Source organism: Saccopteryx leptura, chromosome 2, assembly GCF_036850995.1.
Source record: "Saccopteryx leptura isolate mSacLep1 chromosome 2, mSacLep1_pri_phased_curated, whole genome shotgun sequence".
Taxonomy (NCBI): domain Eukaryota; kingdom Metazoa; phylum Chordata; class Mammalia; order Chiroptera; family Emballonuridae; genus Saccopteryx; species Saccopteryx leptura.
Window position 1 is genome coordinate 382090236 of NC_089504.1, and position 26940 is coordinate 382117175.

A 26940-nucleotide genomic window follows, 5' to 3' on the forward strand; every position below is an offset into this window, starting at 1 on the left:
ATATACAATATCATATCATCTGCAAATAATGATAGTTTTACTTCTTCTTTTCCAACTTGAATGCCTTTTATTTCTTCTTCTTGTCTGATTGCTGTGGCTAGGACTTCCAGGACTATGTTAAATAAGAGTGGTGAAAGGGGGCACCCCTGCCTTGTTCCTGATCTTAAGGGTATTGCTTTTAATTTTTGCCCATTGAGTATGATGTTGGCTGTGGGTTTCTCATAGATGGCTTTTATCATGTTGAGGTATGTTCCCTGTATTCCCACTTTGCTGAGAGTTTTGATCATGAATGGGTGCTGGTTTTTATCAAATGCTTTTTCTGCATCTATTGAAATTATCATATGGTTTTTCTCCTTTTTTTTAATGTGATGAATCACATTGATTGATTTACGAATATTGTACCATCCTTGCCTCCCCAGAATAAATCCCACTTGATCATGGTGTATGATTTTTTCCATATATTGTTGGATCCGGTTTGCTAATATTTTGTTGAGGATTTTAGCATCTATATTCATCAGAGATATTGGCCTATAATTTTCTTTCTTTGTGTTGTCTTTGCCTGGTTTTGGAATCAGAATTATGCTCACCTCATAAAAGGAGCTTGGAAGTCTTCCTTCCTCTTGAATTTTTTTTTGTTTTAATTTTTCTGAAGCTGGAAACGGGGAGAGACAGTCAGACTCCTGCATGCGCCCGACCGGGATCCACCCGGCATGCCCACCAGGGGCTACGCTCTGCCCACCAGGGGGCGATGCTCTGCCCCTCCAGGGCGTCGCTCTGTCGCGACCAGAGCCACTCCAGCGCCTGGGGTAGAGGCCAAGGAGCCATCCCCAGTGCCCGGGCCATCTTTGCTCCAATGGAGCCTTGGCTGCGGGAGGGGAAGAGAGAGACAGAGAGGAAGGAGAGGGGGAGGGGTGGAGAAGCAGATGGGCGCTTCTCCTGTGTGCCCTGGCCGGGAATCGAACCCGGGACTTCTGCACGCCAGGCCGACGTTCTTCCACTGAGCCAACCGGCCAGGGCCCCTCTTCAATTTTTTGAAATAGTTTGAGAAGGATAGGAGTTAGTTATTCTTTGAATATTTGGTAGAATTCCGTTGTGAAGCCATCGGGCTCCGGACTTTTCTTTGTTGGGAGTTTTTTGATAACTGTTTCGATCTCATTTGTTGTAATCGGTCTGTTTAGGTTTTCTGATTCTTCCAGATTGATTTTTGGAAGATTGTATGTTTCAAGGAATTTGTCCATTTTATCTAGGTTGTCTAGTTTTTTGGCATACAGTTCTTCATAGTATTTTCTTACAATATTTTGTATTTCTGTGTGTTAGTTGTTATTTCTCCTCTCTCATTTCTAATTTTATTTATTTGAGTCCTCTCTCTTTTTCTTGGTGAGTCTAGTTAAAGGTTCATCAATCTTGTTTACCTTTTCAAAGAACCAGCTCCTAGTTTCATTGATCCTCTGTATTGTTTCTTTAGCCTCTATGTCATTTATTTCTGCTCTGACCTTTATTATTTCCTTCCTTCTACTACATTTGGGCTTTACTTGCTGTTCTTTTTCTAATTCTTTTAGATGCAGGGTTAAGTTGTTTATTTGAGCTTTTTCTAGCTTCTGAAAGTGTGCCTGTAGTGCTATGAACTTCCCTCTCAGTACTGCTTTTGCTGTGTCCCATAAATTTTGAGTTGTTGTATGCTCATTGTCATTCATTTCTAGGAATTTTTTTATTCTTTGATCTCATTCTTAATCCATTTATTATTTAACAACCTGCTATTTAGTTTCCATGTGTTTGAGAATTTTTGAGCTTTTCTGTTGTGGTTCATTTCTAGTTTCATGCCACTGTGATCGGAGAAAGTGCTTGATATGATTTCAGTCTTTTAAAATTTGTTGAGAGCACTTTTGTGTCCTAACATGTGGTCTATCCTAGAGAATGTACCATGAGCACTTGAAAATAATGTATATTCTGCTGCTTTAGGGTGAAAGGTTCTGAAGATATCTATTAAATCGAGTTGATCTAGTGTTTCCAATAAGTCTGCTGTTTGTTAATTTTCTTTCTTGAGGATCTATCTAGTGATGTTGTGGGGTATTGAAATCCCCTACTATTATAGTATTGCTGTTGATCTCGCCCTTTAAATCCATCAAAGTCTGCTTTATATATATGGGTGCTCCTATATTAGGTGCATAGATATTTATAATAGTTATATCTTCCTGTTGGATTATTCCCTTTATCATTATGTAGTGGCCTTCTTTATCTCTTACTATATCCTTTGTTTTAAAGTCCAACTTGTCTGATATAAGTATTGCTACCCCAGCTTTTTTTTCATTTCCATTTGCATGAAATGTTATTTTCCATCCTTTTACCTTCAGTCTATGTGTATCTTTTGTTCTAAGGTGTGTTTCTTGTAGACAGCATATGTATGGGTCCAGTTTTCTTATCCATGCAGCTACCCTATGTCTTTTGATTGGATCATTTAATCCATTTACGTTTAAGGTTATTATTGATATGAAGTTGTTTATTGCCATTTTCTTCTTTAAAGGTGTATTCCTTTTTTGCTATATTCTTTTCCCACTTTGATCTGTTTACAACAGGCACCTTAACATTTCCTGCAGCATTGGTTTGGTTGTAATGAATTCCTTGAGTTGTTTTTTTGTCTGGGAAGCTTTTTATTTCTCCTTCAATTTTAAACAATAGCCTTGCTGGATAAAGTAGTCTTGGTTGTAGGTTCTTGTTCTGTATTACTTTGAATATTTCTTGCCATTCTCTTCTGGCCTCAAGTGTTTCTGTTGAGAAGTCGGATGTCATCCTTATGGGGGCTCCTTTGTAGGTGATAACTTTTTTTTCTCTTGCAGCTTTTAATATTTTCTCTTTATCGCTTAGCTTTGGTATTTTAATTATGATGTGTCTTGGTGTAGGTTTCTTTGGGTTTCTCTTTAATGGAGTCCTCTGTGCTTCTTGGACTTGTGAGAGTTTCTCTTGCATTAATTTAGGGAAGTTTTCAGCTATGATATGATTGAACATAGTCTCTATCCCTTGTTCTTTTTCTTCTTCTTCAGGAACTCCTATGATGCGGATGTTATTTCTCTTCATGTTGTCACAGAGCTCTCTACGGGTTTCCTCTGGCTTTTTTTTTTTTTTTTAATGTTTTTTTTATTTTTCTGAAGCTGGAAACGGAGAGAGACAGTCAGACAGACTCCCGCATGCGCCTGACCGGGATCCACCCGGCACGCCCACCAGGGGCGACGCTCTGCCCACCAGGGGGTGATGCTCTGCCCCTCCGGGGCGTCGCTCCGCCGAGACCAGAGCCACTCTAGCGCCTGAGGCAGAGGCCAAGGAGCCATCCCCAGCGCCCGGGCCATCTTTGCTCCAATGGAGCCTTGGCTGCGGGAGGGGAAGAGAGAGACAGAGAGGAAGGAGGGGGGGGTGGAGAAGCAAATGGGCGCCTCTCCCATGTGCCCTGGCCGGGAATCGAACCTGGGTCCCCCACACGCCAGGCCGACGCTCTACCGCTGAGCCAACCGGCCAGGGCCTCCTCTGACTTTTTGTCTCTTTTCTCTTTTCTTCTCTGCTTTCATGCCTTCATTCCACTTGTCCTCCAACTCGCTGATTCGAACCTCAGCTTTATCTATCCTGTGGTCTTTATTTCTGATACTGTATTTGTCATCTCCGACTGATTCTTTTTTATACTTGCTATTTCTTTATTTAGGTGTTCATAATGACCATCTATTGTTGTTCTAAGATCCCTAAGCATCCTTACAATCATTATTTTGAACTCCGCATCTGGAAGTTTGATTATTTCCATATCACTCAGTTCATCTTTTGAAGGTGTCTCTTGTAGTTTCATTTGGATTGCACTTCTTTGTCTTCTCATTGTTTTTGGGTTTTTTATTTGTAGAGTTGGTTGAGTCTAGGCTTGGTGTTGTCTGCCTCCAGTTTTCAGTTATTTCTAGGTCTTCTTGGGTTGGTATAAGCTGTTATCTGTAATCCACTTTTGGATTTGGGCAGCTTTGAAGTCTTGATTTGTTTGTTTTCTTAACAGGTGATAGTCTTTTTACTGATCTCAGCAGGGGGCTTCCTTGAAACTGTATCCAGGAATGGTTGGGTGTAACCTGAGACTCTGAAGGCATCTTTAGCCAATTAATCTCTCTGGAGGCAGGGTGTTTTCTCAGCTTCAGTAGGGGGAGGTGTATCTCAGATCTCCATGGAGACCTGAGTTACTGCCCCTCCTCCCCACTTCTTGTTTTCAGCTGTGTCTTGTTGCGCTGATTGGAGCTAGATAGATGTCCGGAGATCTCTGATCCGGAAGCAATTCAGCTCTGTTTTGTGAAAGGTTCAGTCCCTCCCCCAGCTATGGCCGCCTCCAGCACGGATGAGTCAGCTTTTTTAGTTCGTCTCCTGAATTCCTAGCCCCTCACAGTCTGTCTCTCTCCCTTTCCTTTCCACTTGGGAGATAAGCTGGTCTTTTCAACACACCTCGTTCTCTGGTCGCCAGGCAAGTGGCTGTGAGCAGTAGTTTCTGCCCTTTTCCCTTGTGTGAGATCCCCTCTGGGCTCTCATCCTCACCCCCCCCCTCCGTTCCTGTAAGCAGGGGAGATTCAGGCGCTTCCTACCAGGTTTTTTGTGGCTGCTTCTTTGCTCCTTGGTTTTTGAGAGCTGTTCTTGTAGTTCAGAGTTGGTTTTTCATGCTGATTTTTCGTAAATTGATTTGTATTCCAGTTTGGTGGTGAGAGCTAGGCGTCTGTGCGTCTGCCTACTCCGCTGCCATCTTTTCAGTCTCTTTCCATTGCACTTTGAGAGTAAGTAGGAACTTTGAGACCTTCAGGAACCTTTTCTCATGTCTGAGTGGCCAGAATTGAGTCATCTGCCTGTCCTTGAACTAGTCTCTGTTACTCTCTATTACTGTTAGATTAATAGATTCACTCCTGGAATGAGGTAATTTCTCCAAATTGCATTACTGCTGGTCCAAAAGGGAGGGTAAAGCAAATGTTCAGGAATCAACCTCATATGCACTGTAAATATTTTTTACTTTGTTGCTGTTGCTAGGTTTCAGATAAACTGCTCCTTTAGAAATGGAATAAATTTTTGGGTATTTCTTTTTAACTTGTATTTTATTTTGATCTCTCTTTAAGGTCAAAGGAAAAGGGTCCCTTTTGCCTTCCACTGACCTCCTTTCCCTTCTTCCTTCCTCCCTCCTTGCTTTCTTTCTCCTCTCCCTTCTGAAACATTTACATAGGCCAAGCTTTGTGCTCTTATATACAGTACTGATTTCCCAAGATGCCAAAATCAGCTTGGAATACTGTCAACATTTTAGAGTTCACAACCCAGGAGACTGAAATTTCCTTGTAATGTCTTTCTCTGAGGCCTGCCCAAGGCCCACCTTCAGATATAGCAGGGGATGGTGGCTCTAAGGAAGACCCTTGTTCTTTTTGTTGGTGGCATGGCCCCAATTTGTTGGGTGGGCTCAGTCTGCTACAGATGGGTTTTACTCTTCTCATGAACATCTTGCTTGTGCCTGTATTCCTCTTAACTTTTGGGTTTTGCATCATTTCTGGTGACTGACTATGCCTAAAACTGACGGCCCCCCAAATTATGCATGTATCCTGGAAGTTAAAGGACTACACAAATTAAATAGAGCATTGTTATGAAGTCTATTCTACCTTTGTTATCTAGTTTGGGAAGAAATAGAATACCAGTAAATGTTGATTCTATTTTTCTATTCTTTATTTCAAAACAAATATACTTCTATTTACGTAGCCTCATGAGAATGGAAGTTTTAGCATTATTTGAAGCACTATTGGAGATATATAAATTTCCAAGTACTGGGTAACGTTGTAGTCTTCTGTGTTTTGTTAAGGCAGTGTTATTTATGCTTTTAAACTGTGGAGCAATAGTTCTCAGAGTGCCATCCTTGGACTGCAGCATCAGTATCACGTGGGAACTTATCAGAAATACAGACTCTCAGCTCCTACATGAGACCTATTGAATTATAAACTAGGGTCGGGGAGCATTTGAGATCTTGTTCTCTGTCATGTTTGTCAGTTTGGTTCAAGTAAATTCTTAATAAATTAAAAAAAATTTTTAAAAAGTCCAACTAGCTCAGCAATAGAGCATCAGCCTGGCGTGTGGAAGTCCCGGGTTCGATTCCTGGCCAGGGCACACAGGAGAAGCGCGCATCTGCCTCTCCACCCTTCCCCTTCTCCTTTATCTCTATCTCTCTCTTCTCCTCTCGCAGCCAAGGCTCCATTGGAGCAAAGTTGGCCCAGGCACTGAGGATGGCTCCATGGTCTCTGCCTCAGGCACTAGAATGGCTCCGGTTGCAAAGGAGCAATGCCCCAGATGGGTAGAGCATAACCCCCTGGTGGGTATGCTGGGTGAATCCCTGTCGGGCGCATGTGGGAGTCTGTCTTTCTGCCTCCCCACTTCTCACTTCAGAAAAATAAGTAAATAAATAAAAATAAAAAATTTTTAAAAAGAAAGAGAGGGAGAAAGGGAGGGAGGAAACTAAGGCTAGGAAGCAGTCATTCTGCATTTTAACAAACCCTCCAGATGATTCTGATGCACAGTCATATCTGAGAATGACCTAAAACTGCATTTTTAAAAAAATTTTTATTTTATTTTTGTATTTTTCTGAAGCTGGAAACGGGGAGAGACAGTCAGACAGACACCCGCATGCGCCCGACCGGGATCCACCCGGCACGCCCACCAGGGGCGATGCTCTGCCCACCAGGGGGCGATGCTCTGCCTTTCCGGGGCGTTGCTTTGCCGGGACCAGAGCCACTCCAGCGCCTGGGGCAGAGGCCAAGGAGCCATCCCCAGCACCCGGGCCATCTTTGCTCCAATGGAGCCTTGGCTGCGGGAGGGGAAGAGAGAGACAGAGAGGAAGGGGGGGGTGGAGAAGCAAATGGGTGCTTCTCCTATGTGCCCTGGCTGGGAATCGAACCCGGGTCCCCCGCACGCCAGGCCGACGCTCTACTGCTGAGCCAACCGGCCAGGGCTTGGTCTTTTGAATGTAGTGCTTGCTTGACCTTGAGTTTGTGCTCCTGAGAACCTCCCTTCTAGAAGAAGTGGAGTAGTAGTGGAAGGACTTAAAATCTATGAGTAATAGACAAACTCTTTGGAAGCTCTTATTAGGATGTTCTCCATTTGTCAAGACAGAAAAGGAGATATAAACATTTACTTTAGTTTAAAGTAGTAGTCATAGGTATTTGACAGCCTTCTTATTCCATTTCTCATCTACTATCAAGATTGATTTCTTGCCCTGGCCGGTTGGCTCAGCGGTAGAGCGTCGGCCTGGCGTGCGGGGGACCCAGGTTCGATTCCCGGCCAGGGCACATAGGAGAAGCGTCCATTTGCTTCTCCACCGCCCCCCTCCTTCCTCTCTGTCTCTCTCTTCCCCTCCCGCAGCCAAGGCTCCATTGGAGCAAAGATGGCCCGGGCGCTGGGGATGGCTCCTTGGCCTCTGCCCCAGGCGCTAGAGTGGCTCTGGTCGCGGCAGAGCGACACCCCGGAGGGGCAGAGCATCGCCCCCTGGTGGGCAGAGCATCGCCCCTGGTGGGCGTGCCGGGTGGATCCCGGTCGGGCGCATGTGGGAGTCTGTCTGACTGTCTCTCCCCGTTTCCAGCTTCAGAAAAATACAAAAAAAAGAAAAAAAAAAGATTGATTTCTCACTGTTATTTACGTCAGGAATAAAAAATGGAGTCTGTTATGTTCAGAAGCCTTATAATTTCAAACTGTAAACTGACTCAGGAAACATTTACATGTACTGAACCAAAACATTTTATTAAGAGAAAGGTAGAGGTGTGCCTGACCAGGCGGTGGCGCAGTGCATAAAGCTTTGGACTGGGATGTGGATGACCCAGGTTTGAGACCCCGAGGTCGCCAGCTTGAGCGCAGGCTCATCTGGTTTGAGCACGGCTCACCAGCTTGAGCCCAAGGTCGCTGGCTTGAGCAAGAGGTCCCTCGGTCTGCTGTAGCCCACCGGTCAAGGCACATATGAGAAAACAATCAATGAACTACTAAGGAGCTACAACGAAGAATTGATGTTTCTCATCTCTCTCCCTTCCAGTCTGTCTGTCCCTATCTGTCCTTCTCTTTGACTCCCTCTGTCTCTGCCACAAAAAAAAAAAAAAGGAGAGAGAAAGGTAGAGGTGTTTCTAGCAAACATGTTGGGCCCATATCTGTTCTTCCGAGGTTCATCTCAGCAAGGGCAGCCACCACTGTAAACTGGTGCCTTGGCAAGCCATGTGAGAGAAGGAACATACCGAATTAGGTAACTAGTAGGTGGGGCCCAGTGTCTCATTCATTATGATCTGATTTGTGTCTTTATATATTTTAGGGGCCCTCCCAGTTGCAGAGAGCTTCAGCTTCTGCTTGGTAACCTTGCTGTCTGATGTGGCATACAGGGATCCTGCACTTAGGGATGAGGTGAGTATGAGATGAATTGTTGAGCATTTCTTTAAGATCAAAGAGTCCTAAAGTATTGATAATAGTAAAAAAAAAAAAATTGAAGTAATTATGTTGTTTATATTAATTTTTATTTATTTATTTATTTTTTACAGAGACAGAGAGTGAGTCAGAGAAAGGGATAGACAGGGACAGATAGACAGGAATGGAGAGAGATGAGAAGCATCAATCATTAGTTTTTTGTTGCACATTGCGACACCTTAGTTGTTCATTGATTGCTTTCTCATATGTGCCTTGACCGTGGGCCTTCAGCAGATCGAGTTACCCCTTGCTGGAGCCAGCGACCTTGGATTCAAGCTGGTGGGCTTTTGCTCAAACCAGATGAGCCCTCGCTTAAGCTGGAGACCTCGAGGTCTTGAACCTGGGTCCTCTGCATCCCAGTCCGACGCTCTATCCATTGCGCCACCACCTGGTCAGGTGAAATTGAAATTTTTTTATAGAAGAGAAATTTTTAGATAGTTGAAGCTGATCCTTTCAGTGCTTAGATTTTTATGGGGGTGAAGTTTTAGTTTACTGGAAATGTTACTTAAATGTGTTTCATGCTTTTTTTTTTTTTTGACAGAGAGAGAGTCAGAGAGAGGGATAGATAGGAACAGACAGACAGGAAGGGAGAGAGATGAGAAGCATCAATTTTTTTTTTCATTGTGGCACTTTAGTTGTTCATTGATTGCTTTCTCATATGTGCCTTGACCATGGGGTTACAGCAGACTGAGTAACCCCTTGCTCGAGCCAGCGACCTTGGGCTCCAGCTGGTGAGTCTTGCTCAAACCAGATGAGCCCGCACTCAAGCCAGCAACCTCAGGGTCTCGAACCTGGGTCCTCCGCATCCCAGTCCAACGCTCTATCCACTGTGCCACCTCCTGGTCAGGCTGTTTAATACTTTTTTAAACAAAGACAATGATTGTAATCTAGACTTTTTCTTAACAAATCAGGTTATTTTGAAAATCAAGGTTTGTATGCTGCTATCTTTAGGGACTTGGCAGGGACTGTCAGGTTGCTTGCTTCTATGCTAAATGTTTCCACCTACCTAAGCTTATTTTTTTTCTTTCTTATTAAAAACATTGATTTGTTGTTCTATCTATCCATTCATTTACTGGTGACTCTTGGATGTGCCTTGACTAGGATTTGAACCTCCAACCAACTGAGCCACCTGGCCAGGGCCTAGCTAAGCTTTTTTTTTTTTTTTTTTTTTTTACAGAGACAGAGAGTCAGAGAGAGGGATAGACAGGGACAGACAGACAGGAACAGAGAGATGAGAAGCATCAACCATTAGTTTTTCATTGCGCGTTGCAACACCTTAGTTTTTCATTGATTGCTTTCTCATATGTGCCTTGACCACGAGCCTTCAGCAGACCAAGTAACCCGTTGCTCAAGCCAGCGACCTTGGGTCCAAGCTGGTGAGCTTTGCTCAAACCAGATGAACCCGCACTCAAGCTGGTGACCTCGGGGCCTCGAACCTAGGTCTTCCACATCCCAGTCCGACACTCTATCCACTGTGCCACCGCCTGGTCAGCTAAGCTTTTTAAGTTTTTGTGGGTTTTTTTAAAGATTATTTTTATTTATTGATTTAGCGAGAGAGGAGGGGAGAGAGAGAGAGAGAGAGAGAGAGAGACAGAAGCATTGTTCTGTTCCTTTATGTGCCCTGGCCAGGGATCTAACTGGCAAACTCTGAGCTTTGGGATGATGCTCTCACCAACTGAGCTATCCGCCCAGGGCTTTATTTTTGTGTTTTAATTTATAAAATCTCTTTCCTTGATATTAAACTATAAATTCTATTGTCAGTATTTCTGCCTTTCCATTATTTTTTTAAGTTCTTTATTGGTAGGTTGGTTAGAGAGATAAGTAGATATATTAGAATTACATATTATTATAAAGTTAACAGGCTGTAAGTTAAGGGCTTTTCTACAAAAACATCAAAATAGGGGGGTTAACACTGAAGACAGTGACAAAGACAATAACACTGAAGACAATTAACACTTACCCTCCTGTAGTACTAGTATATGAAATGGAGGAAATATTTCTTTACAGGTCTTCAGAGGTTAGCATCATTTAATATTAGCAATAATGTAAGAAACTTGATTGTGAACAAATCATACCAACTTCATTCACCTTTTTGCCTGAGTTTTCTAAAACTGGTTGTAGAAGGAAATGAGGTGGATATAGTCTAGTTGGTCTTCATCAAGGCATTGGACAAACCCTCTCCTGGCATCCTGGAATATGGGCATAGCATCAAAACAATTTGTAAGGAACCGCTCAAAGGACGTCCTGAAAGGGTGACTGGTGAGGTGCCAACCCAGCAGGAGGCTTCCCCCTACTGTTGAAGCAAAATGAGCCACGTCCATGAATGAAGATCAGGAAGCAAGCGAACCTCATTTGTAGAAAACAACTCCAGGAATTAACAAACACACAGTATGATGAAGTAAAGTTAATGCCATGAGCTTTGTAGGACTCAGTGACAGGTAAAAAATACCAACTATGTAAGTAGAGGTGGCATAGCTTGGAAGCAGCATGTATGGAAAAGATTTAAATATTTTATATGTGAGCTCATTGAACCGGCAGTGTAAAGTAGCTGCCAGGACACAGTGTAAAGAAGCTAATGACACATACATGAAAGGGTAGAATCTGTGTTGTTTGGTGATTATTCAGTGAGGCCTAGCATCCCTGGAATATTAATGGATTTTATACTGAGCACTACAGTTTGAGATGGTGTCTGACACAGTGGACTACAGTAAAATCACAAGCTGGCAATCAGCATCATCAAGAACTGGTAATTATAAGAAATGGATGAAGAGAACTAGGAATATTTAGCCATGCAAAGGGATTTGGGGGCCTTTCACCTGCTTGCAGAATATGGAGGAAAGAGTGGCTCCAGCAGCTGGTGGGTACAAGCCCCAGGAGGACAGCACGGCCCAGTGTTAAGAGGAACTCTGGATCAGCCCAACATGGGAAGGTTTCTGTGCCTGAAAGGTCAGCTAATTGGCCCCTCAGCAGAGCTCTCATGTGGGGAATTATGTTTCAGATATGAGGTTGGACAATATAATATCTGAAATTTCTAATTCTGAATTAATTTTGTGATAATTTTCTTACTGACTGTAAGTTTTCTGTTTCCTTGGCTATTACAGATTCTAGAGGCACTTTTGCAGGTTTTACATGTCCTTTTGGGAATGTGCCAGGCTTTGGAGATTCAAGAGAAAGGTATGATTATAGACTCAAGACTTTTTTTTGTGTGTGTATTTTTTCTGAAGCTGGAAACGGGGAGGCAGTCAGACAGACTCCTGCATGCGCCCGACCGGGATCCACCCGGCACACCCACCAGGGGGCGATGCTCTGCCCATCCGGGGCGTCGCTCTGTTGTGACCAGAGCCACTCTAGCGCCTGAGGCAGAGGCCACGGAGCCATCCCCAGCGCCCTGGCCATCTTTGCTCCATTGGAGGTTTGGCTGCGGGAGGGGAAGAGAGAGACAGAGGAAGGAGAGGAAGAGGAGTGGAGAAGCAGATGGGCGCTTCTCCTGTGTGCCCTGGCCGGGAATCGAACCCGGGACTTCCACACGCCAGGCCGACGCTCTAACCACTGAGCAAACCGGCCAGGGCCTAGATTCAAGACTTTTTAAAAATTGGTTTTGTGGTTATTTTTTTGCTTTCTTCAGTGTTCTTTTCTATTTTTTACTATTCTATGTACATCATGGATGAAAATCTTGCAGTATTACTTGTGTTTGTTGTGTGTTAGCTAAGAGGTCACATGGGGGTCATGAGCACAGTTTTGCCATCTGAAAATGTTGCGTGACCTTGGACAAGTCACCTCATTCTTTTGGGCCTAAGTTTTTTCACTTGTAACATGTCTGACTTCCAAAGGCCATTTTTCCTCTAGGGTAAGACTAACAATATGATCCTGGGAGTGATAAATGTATTAAGTGTAGTAAAGGTGCCTGATAACGTGACTTAGCTGTATAGTTAATTTGTATATACCATGAATAGACGGAGACCTCCCAGAAAAGGCAGCTGTGTGTGACACAGACATAGTCTGAAATTATTGTTAATGCCAAATTGAAAATATCATTGGTCAGCCCTTAGAGTTGACCCTGTTGCTATGGCTTATTCTGACCCTTCAGATTCATTAGTGGGTGGGTTGTGAGATGTGAGCCAGTGTTACAAGTTGGTACAGTATGGTTCTCTCACAGGAAACTTTCTGGAATCAGAACGTTCTTACTTTGTCTCCTAGAATACCTTTGCAAATATGCAGTCCCATGCCTGATCGGAATCTCACGAGCGTTTGGCCGTTACAGCAACACAGAAGAGTCTCTCCTCTCCAAACTCTTTCCCAAAGTCCCTCCTCATTCCCTCCGGGTCCCAGAGGAGCTGGAAGGCATTCGGAGGCGTTCCTTCAATGACTTTCGCTCCATCCTCCCCAGCAATTTGCTGACTGTGTGTCAGGAGGGCACCCTGAAGAGGAAGACCAGCAGTGTTTCCAGCATCTCTCAGGTGGGGCTACACTCCCAGGAAGAGAGGAGGAGAGAGGTCTTGTTAAGTGCTCACATGAAGAAAATCCCTCTTGAGTGTAGCTTGAGGAAACTTAGAAAACATAAAATGTTCTTACTAGAATTCTCTTTAATATAGAAGAGAATTATAATTCCCTTTTATATAATTTATAAGTGTTTTCATCTCCTAGTCATGAAGTATTTGTTTCCTAGCAGTTGGGTGCCAAAGTCTATTCTGAGTTGGAGACAGTTGGTGTCCTAAAGAAGTATATAACTGACTCATGGAGAAAAGATAGACACAAAACATGAGACTAATTCAGCTTAGTAATCAAGGACAAAATGTATGTCTGGACAGGAAGAATTTAGTGATTTGGTATATAGTAGAGAATGTTGTAGGTACAGTGGGCTTCAGGGAGGTGAGACTTGAACCACAAATTGAAGTACAATATTGAGCAGGCAGACAGAACATTATCTAAGACAAATCTGACAGATTTGACTGGCCTTTTCTGATCTGTAAGTATGGTTGTGTGTTTCAGGTCAGCCCTGAACGTGGGATGCCTCCTCCGAGCTCCCCTGGAGGATCCGCCTTACACTGCTTTGAAGGTAGGCTTCACCTCATGTTGACCTAGCACTTAGATAGCAGGTTCATAGTGACCACTAAGGGCTTAATTTTTATCGATTTTTTAATTAAAAGACAGACAGAGTAAGGGAGAGAGGGGAGGGGGAAGGGAAGCATTTGTTGGTCCACTCAGTCATGCATTTTTTGTTTGCTTCCTGTGTGTGGCCTGATTGGAGAGCGAACTCTTGACTTTGTTGTTTCGGGAGAACACCTTTTTTTTTTTTTTTTTTTTAATTCATTTTAGAGAAGAGAGAGAGAGAGAGAGAGAGAGAGAGAGAGAGAGAGAGAGAAGGTGGGGAGGAGCAGGAAGCATCAACTCCCATATGTGCCTTGACCAGGCAAGCCGAGGGTTTCAAACCAGTGACCTCAGCATTCCAGGTCAAGGCTTTATCCACTGTGCTACCAAAGGTCAGGCAAGGGAGAACGCTCTTAACTGACTGAGCTAACCATCCAGGGCCCATAGTGACTACTTCTTGTGATGTCAGGGATGGTAATACTAATGCTCTGCTGTCATGCATCTAAAGTGTTAAACTTTTAGAAAGCACTTAGTTTTCTATCCACTAAGCCAGCTGGCCAAGGCCATAAGAATTCTTTTTAAGAATTAGTTTTTATTTTATTTACTTTATTTTATTTTTTTACAGAGACAGAGTCAGAGAGAGGGATAGAGAGGGACAGACAGGAACGGAAAGATGAGAAGCATCAATTATCAGTTTTTCATTGCGACACTTTAGTTCATTGATTGCTTTCTCATATGTGCCTTGACCGTGGACCTTCAGCAGACCGAGTAACCCCTTGCTCAAGGCAGCGACCTTGGGTCCAAGCTGGTGAGCTTTTTTTTTTCTCTGAAGCTGGAAACGAGGAGAGACAGTCAGACAGACTCCCGCATGCGCCCGATGGGGATCCACCCGGCACGCCCACCAGGGGCAACGCTCTGCCCACCAGGGGGCGATGCTCTGCCCCTCCGGGGAGTCACTCTGCCGCGACCAGAGCCACTCTAGCGCCTGGGGCAGAGGCCAAGGAGCCATCCCCAGTGCCCGGGCCATCTTTGCTCCAATGGAGCCTTGGCTGCAGGAGGGGAAGAGAGAGACAGAGAGGAAGGAGGGGGGGTGTGGAGAAGCAAATGGGCGCTTCTCCTATGTGCCCTGGCCAGGAATCGAACCTTGGTCCCCCGCACGCCAGGCCGACGCTCTACCGCTGAGCCAACCGGCCAGGGCCCAAGCTGGTGAGCTTTTTGCTCAAACCAGATGAGTCCATGCTCAAGCTGGCGACCTCGGGGTCTTGAACCTGGGTCCTTCGCATCCCAGTCTGACGCTCTATCCATTGTGCCACCGCCTGGTCAGGCTTTAAGAATTAGTTTTTAGGCCCTGGCCGGTTGGCTCAGTGGTAGAGCATCGGCCTGGCGTGCAGGAGTCCGGGTTCGATTCTTGGCCAGGGCACACAGGAGAAGCGTCCATCTGCTTCTCCACCCCTCCCCCTCTCCTTCCTCTCTGTCTCTCTCTTCCCCTCCCACAGCTGAGGCTCCATTGGAGCAAAGTTGGCCCGGCGCTGAGGATGGCTCCATGGCCTCTGCCTCAGGCACTAGAATGGCTCTGGTCACAATAGAGCAACGCCCCAGATGGGCAGAGCATCGCCCCCTGGTGAGCATGCCTGGTGGATCCCTGTCAGGCGTATGCGGGAGTTTGTCTGACTGCCCCCCCCCCCTGTTTCCAACTTCAGAAAAATACAAAAAAAAAATAAATTAGTTTTTAAAAGAACAAACCTGATCATTTAATATCCTGCTAAAAAACTTTCAGTGATGCCCCCCTGCATAAATCCAAAATCTTAGATCATTGGTCCTTGCGGTTTCTGTCATCTATGCCCACCACACACTGGCTCAGCCACACAAGACTTCATCCTTATGTCATGGTGTCTATCTGAGAGATGCCCTCTGATTACAGACTTCTTACCTTTTATTATTATTATTTAAAAAATACACTTGCATATACTTAAGGTGTATAACATGGTGATTTAATATACATCTACATAGTGAGTTGATTATTATAGACAAGCTATTAATATACCTGTCTCCTCACATAGCTACCTTTTTTGGGGGGGTAAATGCACTGAAATCTATTCTCAGAAAATTTTCATTATTCAATACACTATTATTAACTGTGGCCATAATAGTGTTGTATATTATCTCTCTTGACTTAATTCATCCCATATAACAGCAACTTCATTCTCTTTGACCAAAATTTCCTCATTTCCCCCACCTCCCTACCTCCGGTAACCACTGCTCAACTCTGCTCCTATGTTTCTAATATTTTTAGAGTCTACATATAAGTGAGCTCATGTAGCTTTTTTTTTCTTTCTGTGTCTGACTTATTTCACTTAGCATAATGTCCTCCAGGCTTTTCCATGTTGTAAATGGTAGGATCCCCTTCTTTTTAAGGCTAAATGAGATTCCATTTTTTACACACACACACACACACACACACACACACACACACACACACACACACCCCTCTTCTTACTTTTCTTTAAACTGGCTTTATCATCCCCTTCTTTTTAAGGCTAAATGAGATTCCATTTTATACACACACACATCCCCCCACCTTCTTACTGCCTTTAAACCGGCTTTATTCTTTCTTTCCTTTTTTTCCTAGCTTATTCCCTCTTTCAATGGTAAACTACCAATTGTGTTGGCCTCCAGAATATAAACTCCTTTCAGTATTATTGCCCATCTCATCCCCTCTGTTGTAAGATGCTGGTTTGTTCTTTGGAGACCCATCCACCTTTAGTCGGGTTAGCAGTGCATCACTAGCATCATATAATTATGCACCACTCTGACACAATTGTAATAAACTCAATTCTCTGCTTTTTCTGTGTTCTAGTACTTGAAAAGGTTATAAAGTGAAGTCTTTGGTTCTTTATAGATTAATACTGTCTGTCACTATTTAATATGAAAATATTACAGGCTTATTTTCCAGGTATAGTCTTGTATTACAATTTTTAAATAATGGGTTTTCAAATGATTACATACATTTATTATGTGTTGGATGATTTGCTGTTTTTGTTCTGATTTTTAAATTTCTAATAATTTGCATTTTTGTGCTAATTTTGGTGGTAAAATATCTTTGGAGCCCTTTGGACCTCAAACTTCCACATCTCTCAATATTTAAAAAGCTGTAATTCCTTATTTTTCTTCCCATATGTTGTTATCAGTGTCTGGATTGAAAATATTAGGACATGATTGTATCTGAGCTTTTAACATGAAACACCCCAGTGAGAGCCATCAGTTACCAAGAATTTTGCAATCCAGCCTTTAGTTCTTCTTCTTTTTGTTTTATCTTTTTTTTCCAAGTAAGAGGAGAGGAGATAGATTCCTGCATGCACCCTGACCCAGATCTACTCAGCAACCCCCAACTGAGACCAATGCTTTGCCTATTTAGGGCCATGCTTGCAACGGAGCTATTGAAGTGGAGGCTCCACAGAGCCATCTTCAGCACTGGGGGAGGGGGAGAGATGCACTTGAACCGATTAAGCCATGGCTGTGGGAGGGGAGGAGGGGGGAGAGAAAAGAAGTAGGAGGAGGAGGAGGGAAGGAGTAGAGAAGCAGATGGTCGCTTCTCCTGTGTGCCCTGACTGGGAATTGAACCTAGGACATCCACATGCCAGGCCGATGCTCTACCACTAAGCCAACTGGCCAGGGTCAGCCTTTACTTCTTAATAAGAAACAAGGAATTAACCTAACCAGGTGGTGGCGCAGTGGATAGAGCGTCGGACTGGAATGCGGAGGACCCAGGTTCGAGACCCCGAGGTCGCTGACTTGAGCGCGAGCTCATCTGGTTTCAGCAAAAGCTCTCCAGCTTGGACCCAAGGTCGCTGGCTCGAGCAAGGAGTTACTCTGTCTGCTGAAGGCCCGCGGTCAAGGCACATATGAGAAAGCAATCAATGAACAACTAAGGTGTCGCAACAAAAAACTGATGATTGATGCTTCTCATCTCTTTCCGTTCCTGTCTGTCTGTCCCTATCTATCCCTCTCTCTGACTCTCTCTCTGTCTCTATTTTAAAAAAAAGAAAAGAAGAGAAAAAAGAAACAAGTAATTGGAGTATAAACAAAAACAAATTCTATGTCTTTGTTGGTTATTGAGGGAATCGGCTTGAGGAAGCATCCTGGTCACGTGTTCCTGTGACTGCCTTTCTGCTTTTCTACTCCATTAGTCTCTTACTTACCTGATGGGAGTGTCCTGGATCCCGATTACTACTTCTCCACCATCAGTTCCAGCTTCTCAGTTTCTCCTCTTTTCAATGGCGTCACGTATAAGGAGTTTAATATTCCACTAGAAAAGCTTCGGGAACTCTTAAACTTGGTAAGTAAGGCGTTAATGGATAAACAGACCATGGACATTCGATCAGTAAAATTGCAAGTGGTGTAAACCTGAATTTTTTAAAAGAAAAACTAGAAGTTTTTCAAATAAAGAATGTAGTAGTCATAATTTTGGGGTTAAAGAAGGAAGGAAAGTACCATTTACAGAGCAGTTGTACAGTATGTTCTCATCTAATCCTTGCAATGATCATTTCGAGGAGGCAACTATGCTCCTCATTTTAGATGTAAGGAAATTAGTGCCAAATACATCAAGGATCCTGAGGCCAAGGGCAGGGTCAGGGCTCAGCTCAGGGTACCTGATTCTCTCTCGAGGCTGCTCTATTCAGATCAGTACAAAACCTAGCTTTTTCCAAATCGAGTACTTTTGGGTGGCCTTTGAGATGATACCAGAGAAGGCATTGGTTCCATTGTCTAAGTCCTGAAATGGACTTTGATCTAGGGACTCTGAGGTTGTTATGGTTGAGCTGGGATGCTTCAAGACATTCAAGTGGGTAGGGGTGAAGACATCATCAGGGACAGACTCCAAAGATGGGACTTTCTGGCTTTTGGAAAGAATGAGAGAGAATGAGAATGACACCTCCAAAAGCATGAAGCATGCTTTGGAGAGAGCAGCCATTTCCTGTGTGGAGTAAGAATAGAAATTACTCAGAGAAAACCTTTAGGCTGAAGATGTAAGAAGACATTAATTCATAGGCGATAGAGCCAGAACAAATGACTGAATAGCCCAGTATGAAAAAAAAAAATAGCCCAGTATGAGTTTAAAGTTGCTGTCAGAAAGGAAAACTCCCCCTAAACTGCTCCTCACTGTCAGTGTCCCAGACAAAATGGTGGCCTGGGTGGCCCATGGCCTCTCAGATGGCTTTTCTTAGTATCATCTCAGAAATCCAATTGAAGGCTAAATATTTCAGATCCTTTCTTAGGGGAATTATTTTTTCCACTATATTTTAACTATTCAAGGTTAGGTTTTCTTCTAGGCTATTTTTTACTTCTTCTCCTGACATGTTTTTTTTATCATTATCTATATGTTTTTAAAATGCCATTTTAAAGTACTACAATTAGGGGAGCAGGTAGTTTCATAAGGTGATCCCACAGTGGACAGAAGAGTTCATTCCTATTCTAAATGCTGGTATAGAGAATGGGTAGAAAGAATCATTTCTATTAGAAATTTAAAATGTGTGCTGCAGTTGGAGTACCTGGACAGCTTTGGAAGAGCCAAAGGGAAGAGGAAGGAGCTGTGAGCACCAAGGACTGGCTATGAAGGTGCTCTTCACATCTGGGAGGGGATTTGGATAAAATGTCAGTGATGCCTGGAGTCTGAACACTTTCATGGCCTGGAAATGGAAATCTAATATTAGCAAATTTGAGAGAGTTGGTACCTTTTTTTTATGTCATTCCAATCTAGGTAAGAAAAGTTCCAATTCATGGCAGAGTTAAGGGCATTTTGTGTGTCTAGTTTGATATTTATGTATTGCCTATTTTTTCTATGATATTTTTTACCATATGGGCCTATCATGTGGTCTTGTCTGTCAAAATTTCTTCTTTAGTAGAGGAGCTGGCATTCTTGTCTCTGATGGTGTTTGTCAGGTGCTTCATAGGTCTTGTTTTGCTGATAGGTAAAGAAGATTGTTGAAGAGCCTGTTCTCAAATCCTTGGATGCAGTTGCAGCCAGCATGATAGAGGTACATCCCTTCTGAGGGCGTCACACTGAGATCTGCCTGTTGTGAGCCTCTGCGTGGTGGGAGAAGGGAGGGTTTGTGTGGGAACTGCGTTTTCAACTTAATTTTCCTAGTTTCAACAATGACAATGTACTTGCCACTTGGAAGCTTACTCTGTTCCGGGCTCTTTTAAATATACTGCATAGTGCCTTTGAGCAGTGGTCAGTATCTGTTTTACACATGAAAGATAGAGGTTTAAGGGACTAATTACTGTGCCCTTGTCACATAGTCACCGTGGGAGCTAGGAATACCCTGGGTTCTCTGACTCTGAAGCTCTTTATGTTCCTTACTCCTTTGGTGCTTTCAAAGCTGCTTCTCTGAGCTCAGTACACAACCCTCATACTTTTTTTAGGCACACAAAAGGCTGTGCCTTTCATGTGTGAGGAGTGTGTACCCAGAGAGTTTTTGTCTTTAATGTATTTGGAATGAATGCCTACTGGAGTATTTATAAAAATATTGAGTGTTAGTGTTGAGAGGTCTCAAAACTTCAGGGAACATTTGGGTCAGTCCTCTTTTGAGTGTTGGAATCCAGAGCAATTGCCATTTGCCAGCCTGATCCTTGCCGTGGGCATGTGCTGGACCCACATTCCTCATTATGCCTGGTATTCTTTCTCTTACCTGATTGTGAGACACTATGCCTGGTACCACTGGGCTCAGCTCTGAAGGGGGAAGGAGCCCCCAAGGGCTTCTCTGTGCTGCAGAGTGTGTCATCTCCTGCCCTGCATGTGCTCCCAGCAAGGTGTCTGAAGACGTTCGATTTATGTGCCAGGTGTGCTGATGCTCTGCATCGGTTCTTATTACTCTCCAAGGTTCAGTCTGGCCCTTCCTACTTTGTCTTTGAACTTTCTGTAAGTTATGCCCTGCCCATCGGCCTGAGCATTAGCTCTCTCACTGCTTGTGGTCTCAGAGGCCTCTTGTTTACCTTTGTTCCCATTTGGTCATCTGTAATCCAGGGCAGACCAGGAGGACCAGGGCCATCAGCTGGGCTAGGTAGTCAGAACTCCTGGCCACTTGTTGGGCTGTAGGCCATCCGTAATGAAAAGTGCAATCAGTGTAATGAGGGGGAAAGTTGGAGCTCAGTGCGGTATCCCTTTTAGGGCTTCTTTTATGAGTAGAGGGAAGGCTGGGAATTTGGGACTCTGGGACCCTCCTCCCCATTGAACCAGAGCAGTTTTGTTTTGTAATTTGGACTTTATATAAATGTTTGCAATTTTTAATTTGTATAAATGTTTGTTTTAAGAAATGGTTTTATTGCTTAAAAGCGAAACCGCCTGGCTTGTGGTGGTGCAGTGGATAAAGCTGAAAGTCTAGGCTTACCCGGTCAAGGAACATACAGGAAGCAACTACTATGACTTGATGTGTCTTGTTTCTCCTCCCTCTTTCTCTCTCTCCCTCTCTTTCATCCGCTCTCTCTAAAACTCAATTTTAAAAGAGGGGTGAAACCATGACCTGTATTACAAAATATAATACTCATTGTTTTTTTTTTTTTTTTTTTTTTTTTTTTTTGTTTTTTTTTTCTGAAGCTGGAAACAGGGAGAGACAGTCAGACAGACTCCCGCATGCGCCCGACCGGGATCTACCTGGCACGCCCACCATGCGGCGACGCTCTGCCCACCAGGGGGCGATGCTCTGCCCATCCTGGGCGTCGCCATGTTGCAACCAGAGCCACTCTAGCGCCTGAGGCAGAGGCCACAGAGCCATCCCCAGCGCCCGGGCCATCTTTGCTCCAATGGAGCCTTGGCTGCGGGAGGGGAAGAGAGAGACAGAGAGGAAAGCGCGGCGGAGGGGTGGAGAAGCAAATGGGCGCTTCTCCTGTGTGCCCTGGCCAGGAATCGAACCCGGGTCCTCCGCACGCTAGGCCGACGCTCTACCGCTGAGCCAACCGGCCAGGGCATAATACTCATTGTTAATGATCGCTAGTAATTATTGCATGCTTATGTGCCAGACACTGGGATAGGACTTGACGTACTCATTGAATTCCATACCAATTCCCATTTACAGATAGGGAAAAATGCGGCTTGCAAGGTTAAGGAACTTAGTTCATAGCTAGTTAGTGGTGGAGCCAGGCTGCGCTATCTGGTCTACCTTCCTCTGCTCCTTGCTTGAAATGACTTCTTCCTAGCTCCAGAGTCAGGCCCCTGGATCACCTTAACCAACAAATCTCATCTCTTCATCCCTATCCCATAAGGATGTTTGTTTTTGGGGGTTTTTTTTCCATAAGGATGTTTTGAGGACTGTGTGAGGTGATGTCTGTAAAGCAGTTAGCCAGTGCTCATTGATGGCATTTTGTTACCATAGCTCCCATTATCAGTGCCCACTTGAAATCCAGTATCACTCTCCTGACCTCCATGCAATTCTCTTGCCTTCCATGTGACTCTTGCACCCAACACCAGCCTCGTACCATAGGCCCCTTTCCTCCAACTGAGCTCTGGCCCAGTGCTGATTTGCTTCCTCTTCCTCCTCAACCCCCCAACCTGTATTTGCAGAGCACTTTTGCATGTGTCAAGAATTCTGATAAGCCATATTTTTTCATTAGAACAGTATCTTATTCATCACATTAGACCTTGTATGAATTTTTTTTCCCCCTGGAAGAAAAACAGTGCTACATTTTAGGTTAGATTGCTAGAAAACATTTAAAAATGAGTTTTAATTACAAAACAAGCTGAATATCAAGTTTCCCTGGCTGCATTGTTTGTTGCCCATGTGGTGGTAGACAGGGTTGAATCCCATGGACCGGTGGTTCGTTGGCTGTCCCTGTCCTCCTCTACTTACTATGTCTCCCTGACTTCAAAAATAGTGAGCTCTCAGCAAGAGAAGGTGAAGGGTACAAGTGGCTACTCCCTGCAGGCATCTTTGAACTGTGTGAACCTCCTATTTTCCTCTGCTTGTTGCTTAAGAGGGCGAAGAGAGTAATTAAAGTGCTTCAAGTGGTGAATCATGGTAAACGGTTATTCCATTTATAATGCTAAGTCACGTATGTAAGGATTACTTAACCGGGCCTCCACAGGCAGGTAAAAGCCCAGAAGAGGGTTTCTGTGCTGGATCATGTGCTTCTGCCTCCTCCACAGGCCAACCCCAGCATTGATCTCTACTACACTACGTTCAGTGACCCCCTCTATGTCGCCATGTTCAAGATGCTGCGTGATACTCTGTACTATATGACAGGTGAGGACTTTGCACATGTGTGAATGTGGTGAGACTGGGTTCAGGGCTACTGCCTCAGGTTTGTGCTTCCTTTCTGCTGGGGGCACTTAAAAACACAGGCAAGACATAGTTATGTCACTGAAATTTTGGAGAAAAAGCAAATTTAAAAAATCTGTCCATGATTTTATGCCTCTGGTGCTGCCATCAATGACTTTTTTTTCATTTATTTTTTCATTTCATTTTATTTTATTTTTTAGTGTTAGGGAGAGAGACAGAGATAGACAGGAAGGAAGAGAGATGAGAAGTATCAACTTGTAGTTGTGGTACTTTAATTGTTCATTTATTGCTTTCTCATATGTACCTTGACTGGGGGGCTTGAGCCAAGTCAGTGACCCCTTTCTCAAGCCAGTGACCTTGGACCTAAGCCAGCAACTTGAGACTTCAAACCAGCAACTTTTGGGCTCAAACCAGAGACCATGGAGTCATGTCTGTGATCCCACACTCAAGCCAGCTACACCGTGCTTGAGCTGGTAAGCCTGTGCTCAAGCTAGTGAGCCTGTGCTCAAGCTGGATGAGCCCACACTCAAACCGGTGACCTGAGGGTTTTGAACCTGGGATCTCAGCGTCCCAGTTGACTCTCTATCCATTGTGCCACCACCTGGTCAGGTAATGCTGACTTCTTTGGTGAGTTTATTTCCTCAGATATTTTTCTGACATGGACAGGTTATATTGTCCTATTCATGCATACAGTTTAACACAACTACTTTAGACATTTATGTTTTTAAAATGTATTTCTTGATTTTAGCCTGACCAGGCAGTGGCGCGGTGGATAGAGTGTCGGGCTGGGACACAGAGGACCCAGTTTCGAAACCCTGAGGTTGCTGGCTTGAACGCAGGCTCATCTAGTTTGAGCACAGCTCACCAGCTTGAACCCAAGGTCGCTGGCTTGAGCAAGGGGTCACTTGCTCTGCTGTAGCTCCCCAGTCAAGGCACATATGAGAAAGCAATCAATGAACAACTAAGGTGCTGCAATGAAGAATTGATTGTTCTCATCTGTCTCCCTTCCTATCTGTCTGTCCCTATCTCTCTCTCTCTCTCTCTCTCTCTCTCTCTCACACACACACACACACACACACACACACACACATACACACACACAAATTGTTGATTTTAGAGAGAGGGGAGAGGAGAGAGAGAAACATTGGTTTGTTATTCCACTTATTTATACATTCATTGGTTGATTCTTATATGTGCCCTGACCAGGGTTCAAACCCGTAACTTTGACATATTGGGATGACTCTCTAACCAACTGAGCTACCAGACCATAGCTACTTTAGATATTTTTTTAAAGTATGAAAAATAAAGAAAATGAGGTACTTGTAATAAATCAGAGTAATATCTTTTTTTGTATTTTTCTGAAGTTGGAAACGGGGAGGCAGTCAGACAGACTCCCGCATGTGCCCGACCGGGATCCACCCGGCATGCCCACCAGGGGGCGATGCTCCGCCTATCTGGGGCATTGCTCTGTTGCAACCAGAGCCATTCTAGCGCCTGAGGCAGAGGCCATAGAGCCATCCTCAGCGCCCGGGCCAACTTTGCTCCAATGGAGCCTTGGCTGCGGGAAGGGAAGAGAGAGACAGAGAGGAAGGAGAGGGGGAGGGGTGGAGAAGCAAATGGGTGCTTCTCCTGTGTGCCCTGGCTGGGAATTGAGCCTGGGACTCCTGCACGCCAGGCCGACGCTCTACCACTGAGCCAACCGGCCAGGGCCAGAGGTAATATCTTAATACAATAATATAGCATAAACTTAGCATTTCATTCCAGTGTCTCTTTTGTGCATTTTATAACATTTTTTCTGTGCTCTTTTCCTTATATTATTGAACACTCTAAGGGTTCATGGAAGGTGGAGGCTGAGTCTGGTGGCCTCCTTTTCCATATAAGCTGTGTATTTCCAACTTCCTTGACTGGTCTGACTTCTGCCCACATTGGTTTTCCAGGCCCCAAGGATGAGAGTTTGATAAGGCTACAAATTCTGGATGCTTTGAATATTTAACCCTTTAGGCAAGGAATTCCCTTTTTTAGACTACAACCAGTTTTTGTCCTTATCTAATAACTAGCGTACTTTAAATTATTGTTCATTGTGGTGATGAGGACAAGGGGGCTCTGGGCCAGCAGAGAAGAGAAAGCTGTCACACACCGTGCAGTATGGTGTTTTCCCAACAGCAGAAAAGATGCAAAGATAAGCTTTCAGTTAAGAAAGCCAGCCTCCTAACATTTCCTGGTGTAACCTTCAGCTGTACAATCATTATGCTATACACCTTAAACTTATACAGCGATTTGTTGTTTTTTTGTTTTTGTTTTTTACAGAGACAAAGAGAGAGTCAGAGAGAGGGATAGACAGAGACAGATAGACAGGAACGGAGAGATGAGAAGCATCAATCATTAGTTTTTCATTGCGCATTGTGACACCTTAGTTGTTCATTGATTGCTTTCTCATCTGTGCCTTTACCGTGGACCTTCAGCAGACTGAGTAACCCCTTGCTCGAGCCAGTGACCTTGGGTCCAAGCTGGTGAGCTTTTGCTTAAACCAGATGAGCCTGTGCTCAAGCTGACGACCTTGGGGTCTCAAACCTGGGTCCTTGGCATCCCAGTCCGACTCTCTATTTACTGCGCCACCGCCTGGTCAGGCTTATACAGCGATTTGTATCAATTACATTTCTCCATAAAACTTGAAGACAATACTAAATATAAAATAGATATGTGTATCAGTAAAGTATATATTTCCTTATATTAATTGTACCAGTTCTAGTATGATAAGTCCCAATTTATGTGTTTCATATATTTAGGTTTTAGTATCTTGACTGTTTAAAACAAAGCATGGTTCTCACCTCTCTGGGAAATGATCGTTTGTTCTGAGTGCCAGGTGGCACATGTGTGGAAAGCAGCTAGGCACAGCCTATCCAAGGTCTTCCTAGAGGACATTCTTGGAACCATAGCAGCCAGCAGCAGACATGTTCTTCTTGGGTTTTTGTTAGAGAGGGAAAGACTCTAGAAGTTCACAGCCACTGCCTGCATTTTGGTACAGTTTTGTTTCCAGCTGCAGTGCCTGCTCTCTTTCCTACAGACCTCCCAACCACCTTTGTGAAAGAGATCCATGATTTTGTGCTGGAGCAATTCAACACAAGCCAAGGGGAGCTTCAGAAAATTCTTCATGATGCAGACCGGATCCACAGTGAGCTGAGCCCCCTCAAATTGCGCTGCCAGGCAAACGCTGCCTGTGTGGACCTCATGGTGTGGGCTGTAAAGGATGAGCAGGGTGAGCGTCAGCTCCTGCCATTCCCTGGGTGTCTAGTGTCCGGACTTGGGAGGATGGTGATGGCCAAGGCCACAGGGCCTGTGTGTTCTCTCCACTATTTCCTGCTCGTTCTTAGGGCTTTTATGTGAGAAGTGGAAACTCTAGTGCTTGTCTAGGGCATACAGCAGACTTTTGGATGGCTGCCATTCAACAGAACACTGTGGGGATAAGGACAAGGGGGCTCAGGGCCAGCAGAGAAGAGAAAACAGTCACACACCATGCAGGATGGTGTTTTTACAACAGCAGAAAAGATGCAAAGATAAGCTTTTCAGTTAAGAATACCAGCCTCCTAACACTTTCTTGTGTAACATCTCAATATTAATAAATCCTGTGTAAAAGTGTGTCTCTGGGGTTGAGTGAAATTATGTGGTTTATTGGTGAATAAGTATTTTGTAAATTTTGACCTTTGCTAATCATTTGTACCCTCTCCTGATTTTTTAATTTAGGTGCAGAAAATCTTTGCATCAAGCTGTCTGAGAAGCTACAGTCCAAGACATCCAGTAAAGTCATCATTGCTCATTTGCCTTTGCTTATCTGCTGTCTGCAGGTCAGTCACACAGACTCTGGAAAGGTTGAGATCCCATCAACGTCCTCTTGTAGCACCATTCAGGCTGTGGTTGGCACATCAGCAGCAGAATCTGAGCTGTTGTCTTTAGGAACTTAAACTAGAGCCTGCTGTGAACATAGTTCACTACGGAGTGGGGGCTGCTGCTGCTGCCAGGGTGCTGGGATTTCTATGAGTAGGGTTCAGGAGCAGTTGGCTCCTCCTTTCTGCCAGCCAGGCCATTCTCAGGCACAGAGGTGAAGGGCTGCAGATGTTTG

General features: G+C 44.2%; 1 protein-coding gene across 1 annotated transcript in view; it reads left to right on the top strand.

The window, feature by feature from the left end:
• PI4KA (phosphatidylinositol 4-kinase alpha) overlaps window positions 1–26940 on the top strand; it is a 131423-nt gene that overhangs the window by 22856 nt on the left and 81627 nt on the right. Inside the window, exons 4-12 of the mRNA XM_066365440.1 lie at window positions 8318–8406; window positions 11568–11640; window positions 12664–12923; window positions 13456–13522; window positions 17742–17890; window positions 19521–19586; window positions 22691–22787; window positions 25888–26079; window positions 26565–26665. Coding sequence (XP_066221537.1) covers window positions 8318–8406; window positions 11568–11640; window positions 12664–12923; window positions 13456–13522; window positions 17742–17890; window positions 19521–19586; window positions 22691–22787; window positions 25888–26079; window positions 26565–26665 — 1094 coding nt within the window. The remainder of the gene's footprint in view (window positions 1–8317; window positions 8407–11567; window positions 11641–12663; window positions 12924–13455; window positions 13523–17741; window positions 17891–19520; window positions 19587–22690; window positions 22788–25887; window positions 26080–26564; window positions 26666–26940) is intronic.